Here is an 18,648-nt window from a genome sequence, read left to right as displayed (position 1 = left end):
TACCAAATCTATAATGAATAAATGCCTTCTTGGACAAGAAAGCCAACCCCGGCCAGACTTTTTGGGTTGAAGGGTTTGACAGCATGTTCCACTACCATGACATCATGCTTAGAGACGCCCACGAACTTAATAAATATACCTGGACTGCTAATGCATATGGCCACGATACCTAAAAATGAGCACTGCCTGGTGGCCGCCATTTTTATAGTGCTTGTGTCCTTTTGATGTTAGCCACTCTGAACATTTTTAGTGTTGCCAACAAAAAAATATATTAAATAACGGTAATGAACCTGTCACGAACTAAATTAATTTTTTTCATTGACATTGTTTTTAAACCATCATTGGGATTCTAAAACCACGACTCGACACGATCACTCGATATGACTGATTCTAAATAACATTCTCAATTGTGAGTATAGCGGATTACCTAGTTTTTGGTGATTTATAAACGACACTCTTGGATATATCGTCTGAAACAAGTGATTTAGCTTCCTCCTTATTTAATACGTGGATAATGTATCACCATCCTTATTTAAACGTATTTGGTTCAATGTTTCTCCAAACCGAATTATTGTGAATTGTCTGTCTGTGTTTATCATAGAATAATATATAGAGTTGTTTATTTTTGCTATATAAATCCTTGCTAATCACAAACCCTCATAAAATCATCAATATTTTGATTTTTATAGATGGTTGTTTATGGTTATTTGTTGATGGTTATTAATGTAGAAACACTGTACATAGACGGAAAGTAAAAGTCGTAATAGTAAAAATAGAAAGATAATAAAAGTGTTTTTAACTGAATTTGTTAAGTAAATACAATTTTAACAAAACTCTTAAAGAAGTACAAGAAAAATCACAGATCTAACGCAACTATCTTAAATTCTTACAACTAAATGTAACTTTCTATTTTGTATTTGTAAACATAACCTCTCAAAAACTTTAATTGTTTTGTTTCCCTACAATTAACACAACTGAAATTTGTCAGAGTGACCAACATCGAAAGGACACAATCACGCAAAATGGCGGCCCCCTAGTAGTGGTCATTTACTTTTCATTAAATTGGCAGTCCAGGTATATTTATTAAGTTCGTGGAAACGCCAGATCATGGTCAAATGATACCTGGACTGCCTACTATAATTATATATATATATATATATATATATATATATATATATATATATATATATATATATATATATATATATATATATATATATATATATATATATATATATATATCTTTTACGGTTTAAAAATTATAAGCCATGGCCATCAAATGATATATATATATATATATATATATATATATATATATATATATATATATATATATATATATATATATATCATTTGATATATATAGAATTACTGGGAGAAATATATACAGGGTGACAATTTCAAGAGTAGCCATGGCTTATAATTTTTAAACCGTAAAAGATATAAAAAAATGCTTAAAACCGTTTCTATAGTAACAAGGGGGAACCAAAATGATGATTTTTTTAGGGATATACTATCATCCCCCTAACCCCCAGAGCCACCCCCTTAAAAATTTTAAATTGGAAGGGTAGTCGAGTGATACCTTGTTTGAAAGGTCTATTAATTCCCTATATTAAGCGACCCTACTTATAATAATCAATGCATTTATTTTAGAGTTATGCCAATTTTAATATTTTATTAAAGGTTATTTAAGTGTTTTTTAATTTCTTATAAAATTAACATATTTTGAAAATGTCATAAAATATTTAACATTTGAACATTAGTACAAATGGTTAAGAACTAGGAAAACACTCTGCAATATTGCGTTTATTCTATTTTTAAAACAATAAAAATCTGCATTGAACTTTAATTATTTTATTAAATGCTCAAAGTGGCTTCCATTATTTTGCAAGCAAAAGTACAATCTGTTTTCAAACTCTTGACGAACATTTCTAAAAACTTCAGTTGTTAATAATCGGCACTCTTGTGTAATTCTTTGTTTTAGCTCCTCAATGGTGGCAGGCTGCGTTTTGAAAACGACCGATTTTAGGTGACCCCAAAGAAAAAAATCGAGAGGCGTGAGATCTGGCGATCTTGGCGGCCACTCAATAGGTCCTCTTCTACCAATCCATTGGTCTGGATAATGATTATCTAGCCACTCTCTAACAGGCAATACATAATGTGGTGGGGCCCCATCTTGTTGAAAATGCAATAAATTTTCATCAAGAACAAGATCTCCATTTTCATCCCTTTGGTTTTCCAATTCCGTTATTACTAAAGGCTCAACAGTTGTTTCTAACATTTCAGCATAAATTTCTCCATTTAGATTATCATCAATAAACAATGGCCCAATTATATTATTCCCTAGAATTCCGGCCCACACATTTATTTTTTGGGGATATTGGGTGTGCCCTTCCCTAAAAATATGGGGATTCTCATCACTCCAGTAACGGCAGTTTTGCTTATTAACGTTACCGTTTAAATAAAAAGTGCACTCGTCACTGAAACAAATGTTTTTTATAAAACGTGGCTCATTTATTATTTTTTGGGTCATTAATTCACAAAATTCGATCCGCCTGTCTGGATCGTCATCACCAAGTTCTTGAACAATCTGTAGCTTGTAAGGATGGAATTTATTAATTTTTAATATCTTTCGTACTGATTCACGAGACACTCCTGTGGCAGCTGCTGCTTGACGAGTCGACATACCAGGATCCATAGCAAAATGCCCAAGAACCTCAATCTGAGTTGCTTCATCCAGTATTCTTGGCTGATTTTTCTTTATATCACCTACAAACCCAGTTTCTTCAAATTTTCTTACCAACTTCTGGATGTAATAATGCCCAACCTGCTTATCTGGGTGCCTCTCATTAAATATTGTGGCACTTCTACGAAAACAGCGATTTTGAGAACCATAAATAAATATCATTTCAACTCTTTCGGCGATCGTATAAACCATTGTAAAAATAAAACTAGAGCAGTGAGAGAACTTTAAATCACAAAAAGAACCACGATATTACTAACCAAACCAAAAATTGAACATTTTAAGGCAAAATTTAAATAAACAAAAAACAACAAATATTTCGAGAATGGCAGGCATCGAAAATTTTCCTTTTTTTTACATCGCCAAATACCATTCCGACAATTCAATAATTTCAGTATAAGTGTACTATTTATTGGAGTTTTGTTTTGGCTTTTAACAATTCATTTTAGTATCAGAATAAATATTTTTATTCTGATAGTAAAATGAATTGACTAACATTTAAAAGGACATACATATCTCGGAAATGGTTGCATTGATTTTAATGAGTAAGACGGCAAAATATAGGGAATTAATAGACCTTTCAAACAAGGTATCACTCGACTACCCTTCCAATTTAAAATTTTTAAGGGGGTGGCTCTGGGGGTTAGGAGGATGATAGTATATCCCTAAAAAATTCATCATTTTGGTTCCCCCTTGTTACTATAGAAACGGTTTTAAGCATTTTTTAATATCTTTTACAGTTTAAAAATTATAAGCCATGGCTACTCTTGAAATTGTCACCCTGTATATATATATATATATATATATATATATATATATATATATATATGTATATATATCATGTGGTATTGGCATATATTGCATGGAATCAAAACAAGAATATACAAAAGACTAAGGTAGTCCTATGGTTGGAACCTTTGGGGTGACGCTCAAATTACGAGGCAGTTTTACCACTAATTAAAACTAGATTAAAACTTCAGAATATTTAATCTTCTCCCGAAGATGCTAACATCGTTAGCGAAACACGTGTCGAGACCAAAAATAAAGCGTTTTGGTTAGTGGCAAAAATTAAAAACTATCTCGTAATTTGAAAGGACTAAGAAACAAAACACGTATTTGTTACACGTTGTACATCAAAAACTTTAGCTATTCGTAAAGCAATAAGAAGCACAGGAGTACATGACTCAGGATTGGCCATTGTTGCAGACTCATTGAGTGCTCTTCAGGCTATGGCCAGTAAAGGAATATGTCGCGAACATGACTAAATAACGCTCAGTATAGAACAAGAAATCCTAAATGTCAATGGTACTATAAAATTATTGTGGATACCATCACTCACACACGCGTATAAGAAGAAATGATACTGCGGACAGGTTGGCAGCAAAAGGAAGAACACAACAAAATATTAACCAAGTTAATACCATACAAGGAAGTCGATCCTGCTATTAATTAATAAATACTTATGGCAAAAATGGGCAAACTTATACCAAGGATGGCCTCAGAGAGGAGAAGGATATTATGTTATATTCGTAAATTATGTTGGAGGTTATGTTATTGTTGTTTGTTGCATGTGATTACAAGAAAAATTGCCAAGAAATGGTGTATATTACAGTTTAATTAGCGGATATCCAAATGAGCAGGATATAGTGCATATTGTGAGTGTAAATGAAGACCACGACCTGGGGAGGTAATTTCCTTGTTGAAATTTAATTTATTATTTGAGTGCACTTAACCTCAATATAGTGATATATGTAAACAAAAGAAAAATCCAGTTTATTGCTGTGATATCTGCAAAAAATGTAATTGCAAACTATGTGGACAGCTAACATGTAAGAGTATTAGAACTGAGTTCAAGAGTTATTACATAAAAGTTTTACTGTGTTAAATGCAAAAATGCCAAACTAATAACACTGCTTAAAAAGATGATGCAATGTAAGGATGAGGTGGTGAAAGCCAAGGAAAAAGTTATTGAAAGTAAAGATCAACATATAGTAAACCTAGATCAAATTTTTATGTTAAGAAAAGAAAATGAAGACGTTAAAACCAGAAGTGACAGTTTCAATGAAGAAAGCAAATCAAAGGGCACTACTGCAACAGAGAAAAAATATATAGTGAGGTGATGATCATCAAACCAAAGGAAGCTCGGGAAAAGTTATGCAACAAAACCTTATATTGAAAAAAATGCAACAAAAACTTAAGGGATCGCTAACAAGTGACCAAGTTCAATGGAAAATTGTCCTCTACCAAAGAAACAGTGTATGGTGTACCACAGGGGACAGTCTTAGGTCCCACTTTGTTTATATTGTACATAAATGACATGATAAAGACAGTTCGTAAGTGTAAAATTCAACATTTTGCAGATGACACAATTATTTATGGTATTGGGACAATGCAGCAGAAATAATAGAAACCTTGAATACTAAACTTCAAAACATATATCAGTGGTTAAACAACAATGGTCTATAACTTAACATTCAAAAGACCAAATCCATGATTATAAAAAATAAATATACTAATATAAACATAGTAATTGATGTGTTAATAAGCGATCAAGTTATAAAATATGTCAACAAGTATAATTGATGAAAATCTAACTTTCTCAGACCATTTTAACTACATAACAAACAAAATAGCAAAACAATCAATCTTTTAGGTCGTCTGTCAAAAAAATTTAGGTGTGTGGGTCAAATTAACTGTATACGAGACAATCGTTGCTCCTCATATTTGCTTGTGTTCAACTCTTATTTTAAATGAATAACTCCGAAATCGATTTACTACAAAAAAAACAAAATAGGGCATTAAGAATTATTCTTGGTTGCAGTCGTTATACAAGGAGGACGGAAATGTTGAACTGTGCCAATGTGTTGAGTGTAAGACAGACTGTCACTTACAACACAATGATATTTATTTATAAAATGTTACACCACTTAATTCCAAGTCCAAGAATATGAAATGATTAAACTTAAAAGAAAACTTTTTTACTCGTTTTAAAAGTTTTATATGACATTCAAAAAGTGCCATAAATAATACAAACACTTGTCTCCAACGCCAACTGCCAAATATGCAATTTAAATAAAGTAGTAAATAAATATTATTTTAAAAATGTTTTTGAAAAATGGTGATTATGTCGAAAATAGTTGCTCCTAGCGAGTTTTATAACACAATTTACAAAAACTTTCGGGCCAGTGCAGTGCCGGTAAGTTAAATTGTAGTTTCAGCAGTGTGAATATTTTGACCGATTTGGTTTTAGATGTCCACAAAAATGTTACCGAAAAATCGATCAAGATACTGCTCAACTTAATTTTGATAACTTAATTATATAAGTTTTATAGTATGAACCAAAGACGAACAAGACATATATCTTCAAGGGTCATATATGATGTTATTCCTATTAAACAAAGGCGTAAACGTCTAGAGGAAGGAAAGAATCGTTGCTTATAGAACAAGTGAATAACATTTAAAAGACATTAAAGAAGGATATGATTCTACTTAATTACCTTATTTTTCGCTGCGCTGAGCCACGAGTTGAACCAACCTTCATTGTTCTCTTTTTTTGAATTAGCACTAAAAATAAATAAAAAACATCTTAGTACATATAAACTACTATCTAAAAAAATATTCTATAGTATAGTAAGTTCATATTTTCCTTATTGATTTTTTTTTCATTGAAATCAATGAACATGTTCTCAAAAAGTTGTAATAAAAATGTATGTAATTTTGGCGTAATATAACTTGTATAATTAAAATCAAGTTCATATTATAATTGTGGGGACTGAAATAAAAAGCAAAATTTAAATTGGTTAAAAATGAAACTTAAAAAAAATATGATTTGGTCAAATCTGCATACAAACATGCAATTGAAAATAAATGAACAAAACAACTTGAAGAAAAGATGTTTGTTTAATAAAATATGTGTGGAATATATAGTTTTTAAATCAGTATAAAATATACAGTTCCCAGAGATTTTCATAACAAACAGTCCTAAGCCACACCAATATTTACCCCCGCCAAAATGTTTCATGTTGATATTTTCCCGTGTCAAAATTTATCACGCTTATTTAACCGCACCGAAATATTGGAATATACTGTTGGTAATCTATGTTTATTCTTATAAAATAAAAATATTTATTAACATTCAAATCTACAAGGTTTCTTATACGCCTCTGCGGAAGGTTATCCAGATCTTTGTGTATCTAGCTGCCTGAATTAATTAATAATAATGAAGAACAAAATGAGATCATCGGCAAACATTAAAAACTCACAGTACTTCAAGTCATTAATAAATAGATTAAACAACAAAGGAAAGCAAGTCAGTGTGGAGTTAGATTCACAAATTACATTTAATTCCCATTTTATAGTTTCCAAAACCAACAGAATCCTGGATTTTTTTAAAAGAACATGCAAAGATTTTTTCCATAAAAAGTGACAATGTTTAAAACAAATTCCTCAGCTTGACCACACTGTTTGCGAGAAGGGAATATTATGATGCTTGTTTTGCCTAAATAGTCCAGAATTCCTGGTAACATTTAAAATTCACGCACCAGCATACCAAGCATGTAATATACACTTTCTACATGTTCCATATTGCAGAACATTCTATATATTTCACAGTCCAATTACCAGAATCTCACGCAATGTAAATAAATATTGTAATGAGTTGGATTTCTTTAGTTCACCTCTTTTGATAAATTTAAACATAAAGCTAGGAAAATTAGTCTTCATTAATATTTTAAATTATTATTTTCCATGTTCAATTAAGCTAAAACTCCTGTTTTTATGATAAATTATAAAAATAAATTGTTTATAACCATATATTGTAAAATGTATGTAGGGTAATTTTATGGAAGACACATTTTATGACCTCTCCAAGGTTTATGTTGCATGCAATACTATCGACAAACTAGAACTATATAGACTTGACAAACATGACAGACAATAAAAAAACCATTTACAAAGGAGGTACTCAAATGTCACACTAATGGTGCATAGAGTCAAAGCTTATTATCACCAATTTTCTTTACAATCTACACAAATGTCCTTTCAAAAGTTGCAGGAGAGGCAATTCTTCTTTAGTTCATTAAGTGAAAGTCAAAATATGTTTTATTATCTAAAGAATAAATTCTCATGGACAAAGCATTTAATAAATGCTTGATCCCACTCCCAAAATTAAAAAAAAACATCAAATACACACTTACTATGTGTTACTATAGTCATCCCCTTAAGATATAACTTTGTATATAATAAAACATAACTCCATCAATGTAAAGGTCTAAAAACATAAAATGTCAATAAATACTCTTAAACCTCATAATAAGCTCTTTCAAACAATATCTCCTTTAGATTCTTCTTGAAAAATTTTTGACCAGATTTCAGCAATCTTACTGCAACAAGAAGGTGACTAAGTAATTTCTTACTGATATAAAAAATTGAATTGTATGTCAAGGCTGATAATGATATTGGTCAATTCTAAGAGGAACGAGTTTGATTGTTGTTAGAATTTTATTTATAACTAAGGCATATTACCTGTGCATTAGGTAAATTGTTTCAGGAATAAAAATAGATGGAGGTGTTCTTTTCGGAAACTTTTAAAATGACCATTACCTGACACCAATATACTCAAGATAATTTACAAAAAGTAAAATTTTTAGGATTATATTCAGATCCAAATCAATATTTGGCAACCATGTGAAACATCATGTTAACAAACTTTTACTTACACTACAATGGCATTCTTAATAAAAAAATACTGGAGAGCAAGTTCCCTTTGATACCCTCTCACAATGTATTGTATATGTAAGACAAACAGTACAAATAGACAATAATTTATTTATTTACTTAGTACATATTACAACAAACACCAGTGAGCTAGTAATTAGAAGTAATGGCCTAAAAATTTAGATAATTCAGTAACTAAACTAGAACATAACATGAGAAAAAAGAAACATACATAAAATTGAAAAGGGAAAACACATACAAATTTACATCTTTGTAGGAAAGGAAAGAGATAAAATAAACACAATTGACTTTCCACCTAAGGCTTAATAAACATTAGCAAGGGTAGTTTGCAATTAAGGTTGAGTTACATTAAAAATATCTATGTGATTCTTTTTAAGTATGTGGTTCCATATCAGTAGCATTCTATTTATTTATGCATCCTATTAAGGGCTCACTAGGTCTATTTTGAATAAATTGTAGTCTAGAATTCTCAAATTAATCTTAGGAACATTGAAATACATATATGTACTTAGCTAAATCACAGTCTCTATATTCTTTATTGTTTAGGATAGAATCTATAAAAATCACAGCCTGTTTGTTTCTTCTGTCCAATAAGTTTGTAAATTGGAAGCTGGCCAGCATGCTTCTGTATGAGACCATACATGGATAAGCATTATTTGTCCTAACATAGAGGTATCTTAGGAATCTCTTTTGCACTTTTTCTATATAATCTATGTGAATGTATACAGATGGCATCCAAATTTTTGCAGCATATTCCAAATGTGGTCTAACCAGGGCATTATAAAGCCTAACAATAGTCTAGCTCAAATGTCTTGCTATTTCTAATCACAAACCCCAAAGACTTATAAGTTTTATTGACCATTTCTGTATAATGTCTATTGAATTTCATATCACTTTGAAAAGTGACTCCCAAATCCCTAAGCTTAGTCTTACGCTCCAGGATGAACCCATTAATTTTGGAATCATACTCAATAATATTTACCTTCAGTGAAAAACTTATAATAGAACACTTAGTAACATTTAATTACATTTTATTGTTCCGAAACCATAGAATGATATTGTCTATGTCGTTCTGAAGTAAAATGCAATCTTGAAGGTTAGTTATTATTTTGAAAAGTTTAAAGTCATCTGCAAAAAAAAGTCCCAAAGATTTTGATCCGCAGTCAGGAAGTTCATTTATAAATAATATAAAAAGAAGGGGACCTAAGATGGTACCTTGCAGTACACCTGAGGTAGCCCTATATCTATTTGAAGTGCTTTTGCCAATCTTTACCATTAGGATCCAACTTCTCATATATGATTGCAAAAAACAAAAAACTGAGTATGATATACCCATTACAATCAGCCGATCCAAGAGCAGGCCATGATCAACAAAACTATGGTAAGCACAGCATCATTTGTTGTAGATCCCTGAGTAAAGATTTTTAAACTGAGACCAATTATTTTGAATAATCAATATATAATTGGTATTAGGAAAAAACAACCACTCTATATGCGAAACAGCCTTCCCATTTACCATCCTGTTGTGAAGGAATGAGACATCTGGTTGTCTGCATAAGATTAGGACTATGTAGGGTACTTCTTGGTACCAGACACTCCATCAAATAAGGTGGAGAGCCATTCTTAAGAATGTGATGCACAAACAAGCCAAAATTAAGGCCAATACAAAATTTATATTTTTGAATTTTATGTGTTACATATTATGTAGGAATCATGTGAACTTTCATCCTCCATATACAAAGCCCATGTCAGAACTTTGAGCCACTTGAATTTTTCTCCTAAACTCTGCTTTAAGGAAGTTGTAGTATACAACATCATAGTAGTCAAGCTGAGATAAAATGAGATATTTAACCAATATATATTTAATGTGAAGTATGTTATTTAAATGGCTATAGGAATTTTAGTTTATGATATACAGAGGTGAATTTCTTTAATAGACAAAAGGCTTGAAATTTAAGTGAACATAAAAAATAAGCGCCAAATTTGTATATTTATTCCACAAATAGAATAATTTCTCTATTTATATGAAAGCAGGAAAAATTAAAAAGATTAAATTTGGCTTTAATGAACTGAGGTCCAATCATCAAGTGAACACTCTTCCTTGCATTATGCAACAAACCATGTGGAGATAACCAATCTGAAATAGCTGCTAGTTCTCTATTCACAACACTTAGTCCCAGACATTTTTTTGGAACTAAATGCAAACAAGCCGTGAAAGCTGCATTGGAGGAAATATATGTCTAGGTGCAACAAAGTCATTGATCATGTCTGGTACCAATAACTCTAGTATTTTCTGAAGGAAATAATCCTTGCTGCATTGAAAAGAGGTTGCATGTTGCATGTCCTACTAAAGATTAAAAATCTTAGCCAACATAGATGCAATATAGGATATATAATGCAAAATGGCAACATATATCCTATTTCATCAATATCTTTGCATCTTCATGCTTCTTGCGTTGATAATCGACCTAGGCTTCTTTTTGTGGGTGGAAACTGTAGTAGAGTGTTCCTGAAGAAATTGCGTCTGAAGTTTGAAGCTAACTACAAAGTCCAGTGTTTCCTGAAGCTAGGAAGTGCAAACAATGAACTGATTTATACTGCATCATCTATGGTTAAGGAATTTACAGAAAATGATATGTTGATTTTAATGTTAAATGGTATTTGCTCATCATTCCATATTTTAAAAAAATTTATACATTTACACAGCAATAGTTTAGTGATGACAAGCCCTTACATGTATCCAAACCATAATGTAATTTATAATAGCAATAAGGCTCTCTATAGAATATTTCACGCCAATAATATTAATCTAAATAGAATTTTAGAGTCTAATCATGCCAGCAACTTTGGATCAGATTTGGCATTATTACTGTATACCCATATTTTAAAACATTTCAAAAGTAGCATTTCATCAAAAAATGTGTCCACAATAAAACCAAGTAATCAATCTGGACTTCTAGATACTGACTGTGATAGGGATTCTTTTTTATAGATAAATACACAGAAGATGAATCTCACTCACATTCTATAAATAACATTGAAAATAAGCATGTGAAAAGTTTCAGTAGTTTTATTTTAAATATACAGTCTCTAAGAAATAAAATGGACGAGCTTCATCTTCTACTTGATTCATGTGATTTTCCTGATATTGTATTACTAACTGAGCACTGGTTAAAGCCTAACGAATGTTTCTTAATATCTGATTATATTCCTATATCAATTTTTTGTCAGCAACACTCCATACATGGAGGAACAGCTATTTTAGTTAAACAAACAATTGAAGCTTTTTTCTGTAAAATTAATAAGTATGATAGCTTTCTGTTGGAGAAGGTTTTTGAATTCTCCCTTTGTTTTTGTAAGAGATTTAATTTATATGTTCTTTGTGTTTATAGACCACCCACAGGAGATATTGGTATGTTCCTGGACAAACTTGATTCTCTATTATCCCAATTATCTCTACACTCCATAGTTATATTGGCTGGTGACTTTAATATTAACTTCACTGATGTAAGAATGCCATCATATCATACATCCCTTTTAAGTATATTGGAATCTTATGACTTGAAGATGCATGTTCTTTCACCCACACATATAACATCCTCATCTGCAACTACTATTGATTATTTGTGTACAAATTTAAATGATGTGTCATGTAGAGTACTCTCATCTGGTATTTCTGACCATGAAGCCATTCTCGCTAGGATTCCATGCAACACTGTATTTCCTTCATCTCATTATATAGGAAGAACTTTCAGCAGAGCAAATTTTAATGCTTTTTCTTCTACTGCAGCTTTGGTTAATTGGAATGCAGTTGAAATGGCTCCTGACTCGTTTATGTGACAAGATCAATCAGTGTTTTCCTAAAAAGAGGCTTAAAATGAAAAATAGGAAACCATGGGTCACAGCAGGCCTCAGAACTTCAGCTAAAAACCTCCGTTTTTTGGCTAAGCTGTGCAAGTTTACAACTAATGCAAACATTATTCTTTATCATCAGAAATATCGTAGTCTATATAGAAAGACGATAAAAGCAGCTAAGGTTAAATATTATAGTGACCGCTTGAATATGTCCTCAAATAGGCAGAGAGAATGTTGGTCAATTATAAATGACTTCAGGCATTCTCACAAGAAAGTTTCAGAACCAGAAGTGAGACCAAATAGTTTAAATGATTATTACTGTAATATTCCTCATTTATTGCTCAAGGATGTGAATACTAATAGTGATCCTTTGCATTATATTCAACAAGTGTCAGTTCAAAAATTCTTTTTTCTTTTATCCTGTTAGCCTTACTGATGTTAGAGATGCAATTAAAAGCTTAAAAAACCATAAATCAGCTGGAGCTGATGGAATATCATCAAAATTACTACTCCTTTTGCCTGACTCAGCATTGAATGCCTTAGCTTCTGCCATAAACAATTCCTTTCATAATGGCATCTTTCCAGCATGTTTGAAGGAGGCAGTGGTTATCCCTCTTTATAAGGGTGGAGATGTGAGTGAGCCTTGTAATTTCCGTCCAATTTCTATATTATCTACCCTCTCCAAGATTTGAAAAAACTTGCAAAAATCAGAATTTTATCTTTTTTGCAACATAATTGCATTTTATCTGCAAATCAGTTTGGATTTCAAACGGGAAAAGGGACTCATGACGCTGTTTTCGGCTTTTTGGAGAGTGTCTATGTGTCCTTAAATTCTGGAGAGTCCGCGGCGGCAGTGTTTTGCGATTTATCCAAGGCATTTGATTGTGTAGATCATGGAATACTGCTGTCTAAGCTCAATAATTATGGCTTTAGAGGTGTGGCATTGCAATGGCTGGAATCCTATCTGTCTAATCGTACCCAAAGAGTTACAGTATCTGGATGTTTATCCAATTCCAGATCCCTTAAAACTGGAGTACCTCAGGGTTCAGTGTTAGGACCACTATTATTTTTGCTCTATGTAAATGATTTGGGTTCAATAAAACTGCAGGGCAAAGTGGTTCAGTTTGCTGATGATACCACCATTTTATGGAATCATAGAGATTCTGATAATGTTAGAGCCCAGGTTTTTGAGGATCTTAAGATTTTATCGGAGTGGTGTGCTGCAAACAGGCTTGTATTTAATGTGGGCAAAATCTTTATTATGGGATTTAAGTGTGACGTTCAGGGCCTTATGTTTAGTGAAAACTCCCCCTTGCAAAACAAAGAAAGCTGTAAGTTCCTTGGTATTACCATTGATGGTCGCCTTCGCTTCAAAGATCATATCCTAAATCTTGCATCAAAATTATCCTCTGGATGCTTTGCAGTAAGAATGGCGGGGCATGAGCTGGGAGGGGTAGTTGCACGTTCAGTGTACTTTTCTCTTATTGAGTCCCACCTTCGTTATGGCTTGCCTTTTTGGGGTTTAAGCAACAAGGGATTATTAAACATAATTTTTGTGATTCAAAAAAAGGCAGTTAGATACCTATGTTCCGCTGGGTTAAGAGATTCTTGTAAACCTCTCTTTATATCTCAAAAAATCCTAACTCTTTTTTCTCTTTTTATCTTAGAAACAGCTACTCTTATTCATAAATGTCCTAAACCTCCCTCTAACACTGGTCATATGACTCGCCAGGTTAACGATTTTCCCTTACCAATCCCTACATCCTCCCTCACCAAGAACTCACTTATATACCTTAGCAAAAAAATGTACAACCATGTTCCTCTATGTATCAGACAAATTTTAGAAGTTAAGAGATTCAAAAAGGAATTAAAATCACTTTTATTATTCAGGGCATATTATAGCCTTGACGATTTTTTCAATGATACCTTTTAACCTGTGCTTTGACATCATTTTAGTGTTTTAGTTTTGTTTCCGGTTAAATAATTTAATTTACTTCTTCTAAATTCTGTTTTATTGACAGCTTTACTTATTTTTTAATGAAATTTATCAAAAAGATGCTTTTTTTTTCTCAATCTGTTTTGTTATGATTAATTTTGGTAATGTGTGTAAATGTTATGGTAAAGTGTTTTAGATGTTATGTTTGTTTGAAATTTGAAATTTAAAATAAATTTGGAATTTTTTAGTTTTTAGGATGCTTGTACACAAGATTTTGTTGTCTTACGTAATATAGCACATTTTCTTTCTTTCTTTCTTCTTCTTTCATTTCATGAGAGAAAGATTCATAAATATTATATTACTTTATTCAGATATTACTTTAAAGTGAATAGTTTCAATAGGGACTGAGAGAGGACTAATAGCTTTATATTATCTAAAGTCGGCAGATTTATTATTCATCCACCCCAATTTTTCATAGGTGAATACATACATGAATTTCATACAAGAATGCTACCTCGCACTTAAGTAAAAATTTAAAAGGAAGTCAGTGGATATGTAGGCTGTTTCCCAAAAAATAAATATACAGCATACATTTTTTTTCACTTGTTTAAAACCTTTAAAAGAAATAAGATAATCTGATAAAATCTTGATGAGCAAAGTTATTTCGTCCATTAACAATTTGCAGTAATAATGTCAATGAAATTCTCTTATCTTTACTTTTGGTTGCAAAAAATTGGTAAATATAGATTCTAAAGGATATTTAGCACACAGTTTGTTATTGTTTGTCATAAAGAGCATTAGTAAATTTAAAAATGGGTCACAAATTATCAGAAGTTCCACAGGAAATCAGAGATTTGATAATAAAATTATATCAAGAAGAAAAATCTCAAAGAGAAATAGGAAAATTAGTTTCAAGCTTCAACTTCATTTCACTTTCGCTCAACACTTCAATATATTATAAAAAAATATGAAACCACTCATACAACAAAAACATTGCCAGGGAGAGGAAAAAAAGTAAACTGACCATTTGAGAGAAACAAAAAATGCTTAAAGAAGTAAAGGAAAACCCACAGACGAGTGCTATAGACTTAGTAAAAAGCTTAGCTAGTGATCATAAGAGAATTTTTTATGTCCAGGATATATGGGCCAGGGTAGCAAGAAAGAAGCCATTCATAAATAAGAAAAATAGAAATAAACACCTTGAGTTTGCTCAAAGACATTTACGCAAAATTATAGAGGATGGGAAAAATGTGATATTTACAGACAAAACAAAAATTTAATTGTTTGGTTAATCAAAGAAAACTTTAGTGTATAGAAAGTGTATAGATTAGCGTGGGAAAGCTTACAATCCCAAAAACCTAATCCCTACAGTAAAACACGGAGGTGGTTCTGTACTCCTATGGGGATGTATGTCATGGCATGAAGTGTGTCAGCTCCATTTTATTGATGGAATTATGGATGTGTGGTCTGAACTAAAGGAAAGAGTAAAAAAAACATAAAATAGTGAACAAAGAAGATTTATTGCTTTTAATGTCAAGAGTGGTCCAATATTGAAATAGATTTTACCAAGAAACTTGTAGAATCGATGCCTAATACATTGGCAGAAATTATAAAATCAAAAGGATATCCCACCCATTATTAGTTTTTAAATATTTGTTGAATTTTCAGTAATACATTTAAGTGGATGAATGAATTCTTTGCTTTTTCAGAATTTGTATTTTTTTTTAAAGTAGTTATTAATATTAAACCCTGTGTTACTAATTTAGGTCTACAACTAACTGTGTATATATTTATAATATAATTATCCAAGAATCTTTTATTGCATAAGTTTCAATTCTACAAAAAGTTTTAATTTTACAAAAGAAATTAAGGTGGCCAAATAATTTTTCTCCCAACTGTATGTTGGCAAAGTTATCACTTATAGCAGTGACATCCTGTAGATGATTGTGTATATCAAAACACTGCTGACAATGAACACTCCAATCATTTCATTTTGTCCAAGTTTTTTTCTAATTAATTTTAACTTGGTTTAAGAGTCAACTGAAAAGTTATATAAACTTTTTTTTCCACTCATATTGCATTAATGATAGAATTAAGATCTAGGTAATAATGCTTAAATGCCTGAGTAAGTGTGCCCTTGTATTATATTAAAGATTTTTTTTTAACTTTATAATATCTTTTATAGTATCAGTTACATCATTCCTAGAAACACAATATAAAAATGCACTTAAATAATATCTTTATAGATCTAGAGCTAAAGTAAATAAAAATTGTTTTGAAAAATTACTTATTGTTTTGATTAATTTATTGCCTACTTAGAATCATGAGGTACGAGTAAGTAATAGTTCCAGACAAAACTATGCAATATATTGTTAGAAGCAGCCAATTTAAAAAATGTAGTATTGTTTAATAGGAAATCAGCTGTTGGATTTGACCCTACAATCTGGTGTAAAATATTAATGTTCGGAAACGAATGTGATATACCTTAATACTAACCGAAATATGCGACTTACCTTTCTGAACCCTCCGTATTATTTTCTGCCATATTTATCAATTTTTACACTGAAAATTTTGCAATTTTTAATGTTTTTTTTTCGTGACAAGATTCTGACGGAACCAGTCTTTGTTTTGTTTCTCAATGCGTCAATGACGTAACGGCGGCCATGATTGTTTTTATAACCTGAAGTTGTCCCTAAATGTCATTGTTGTTTTAAAAATGTAGCAACCGTATTTTATTTAATTTAAGATCCATTTTTACAATAGCCTGGCAAAAAATAAAAACATTTAGAAATATAATGTTTTTTCTTTGATTGACAGTTAAGTCAATTTATTATTCATTCAATTCATAAATATTTGACTACAGCTGTGCGTATTTTGGCTGTGCCGTATTTTTCTTCAATGTTGTGTCTTCATAGTTTCTTAGCTTAGAAACTGTGCAGATAATACAATAAATTCAGTGATGTAACAAGTAAAAAGATCAAACTCACTAGCTGGTACAATATAAAACTAATAGTAGGTAGTACATTAAGTAGCCCACACACTGTGAGACTTGTCTCGAGATACGTCGCGAGGCGAGGTCTCATGATACCGTATCATATATTAGTAGTACCCACACCTTAAGACAGTATCGCAAACGGTATCACACAGTTCGCTGGTTTTTTGAGAGTGAATAATAAAATGGCCTTTCATGAATATTCAAAAAAACAAAATGTTGCAGTTGGTGTTGCCATAGGTTTGTTACTATTCGAGGAAAAACAGGAAAAAAAGAAAATGGTCAAAGAATTGGTTTCTTGAACGGATTTGCGTATAAACGAAAAACAATTTTATTTTTTTTTTATTTTGATCCGACCAGAAATTGAAAAGAAAAATACTTAAGAGAAGCGGTATCAGCTGACGAGCGATTATTCGTTACTCTTACGCAGTGTCCTACGTGAGCGATCAGTTGCGACGAAGCTAACGACGCGATGCGTAGCCGATCGATAGTTCTAGCCTGGACACTTATCCCCGCTTCCATCGATACCTCACAACACAAGCCGAAATCATGCGAGGCGACGACTGCATCGCGATGGCAAAAATTCCGCGCTGGGGCAGATATTTTGCGTTGATTCGAAATAATATTTTACTGCAGTTATTATTGTAGTTTATAGTAAGATTACGCATTTAAAATTTTAAACTACCAAACTATTTTGATACTCGCTTTGAGTTTTAAAAAGAATAAAGATTCGGTATTTAAATTAGGTGGGTAAATTAACAATTTTATTTTTAACTTACATTTTACAATCTTAACCCTTTGCGGACGGCAGTGCAACTTTCAGATAAGAGCACAGATCGTTGTCATCTATACCATGACAACCATCCCGCTCGTTCGGTAATTACCGCTGATTCTCCGTACAGCTCGGAGGCTAATTTGCAACGAATATATTTTATGGGACTTGATAGGTTTATTTATTGTTATTTGTTATTCTAATTGCCTTACAATATTAAAATTTAGCGAAAGTATAAAAGATATATTGAGTAAAATAAAAAAATAAAGTTTTAGTAAATATTTGTAATATATCATGTAATAAATGGCAGCAAATTTCTTTTTTTATCGGAGAGCTTTTTAATATACTTTTAGAACAATTTTTTTTATCAAGAAAGTTAAAAATAAAACGCATTTTATAGTTTATAGGAAAGCATGATATTTATTCTAAAAAAAAAACAAAAAAGAACACGTATTTATCTGTAATTTTCCTCGGTGTGATATTTCTCAAAGCACTCCCCGGGATGCAAAGCAGGGTGGTCTTGACATGTTTTGCAATAATAGGTAGTAGTTTTTCGGCCACCTTTTTTTGATCGATCACTGCAAACTTTGCAATCGGAATTATTTTTTCTTGCA

The 18,648-nt window shown here is 31.5% G+C and overlaps 1 protein-coding gene across 6 annotated transcripts in view; it reads right to left on the bottom strand.

The window, feature by feature from the left end:
* LOC126736814 (BSD domain-containing protein 1-A-like) overlaps nucleotides 1–16,945 on the bottom strand; it is a 65,209-nt gene extending 48,264 nt beyond the window's left edge. For 4 of the 6 annotated variants that reach the window (XR_007660787.1, XM_050441367.1, XM_050441368.1 and 1 more), the window contains exons 1-2: nucleotides 16,784–16,945; nucleotides 6,241–6,307 (exon numbers count right to left, since the gene is read on the bottom strand). Coding sequence is in view for 5 of the 6 variants with exons in the window: in XM_050441367.1 (XP_050297324.1) it covers nucleotides 6,241–6,307; nucleotides 16,784–16,815 (99 nt within the window). In the remaining variant the exon portion in view is untranslated. The remainder of the gene's footprint in view (nucleotides 1–6,240; nucleotides 6,308–16,783) is intronic. The other 2 variants (XM_050441370.1, XM_050441371.1) reach the window with 1 other exon arrangement.
* Nucleotides 16,946–18,648: the final 1,703 nt, after the last annotated feature.

This window comes from Anthonomus grandis, chromosome 5 (genome assembly GCF_022605725.1).
Source record: "Anthonomus grandis grandis chromosome 5, icAntGran1.3, whole genome shotgun sequence".
Lineage (NCBI taxonomy): Eukaryota > Metazoa > Arthropoda > Insecta > Coleoptera > Curculionidae > Anthonomus > Anthonomus grandis.
This window is presented reverse-complemented; position numbering and strand designations above follow the sequence as displayed.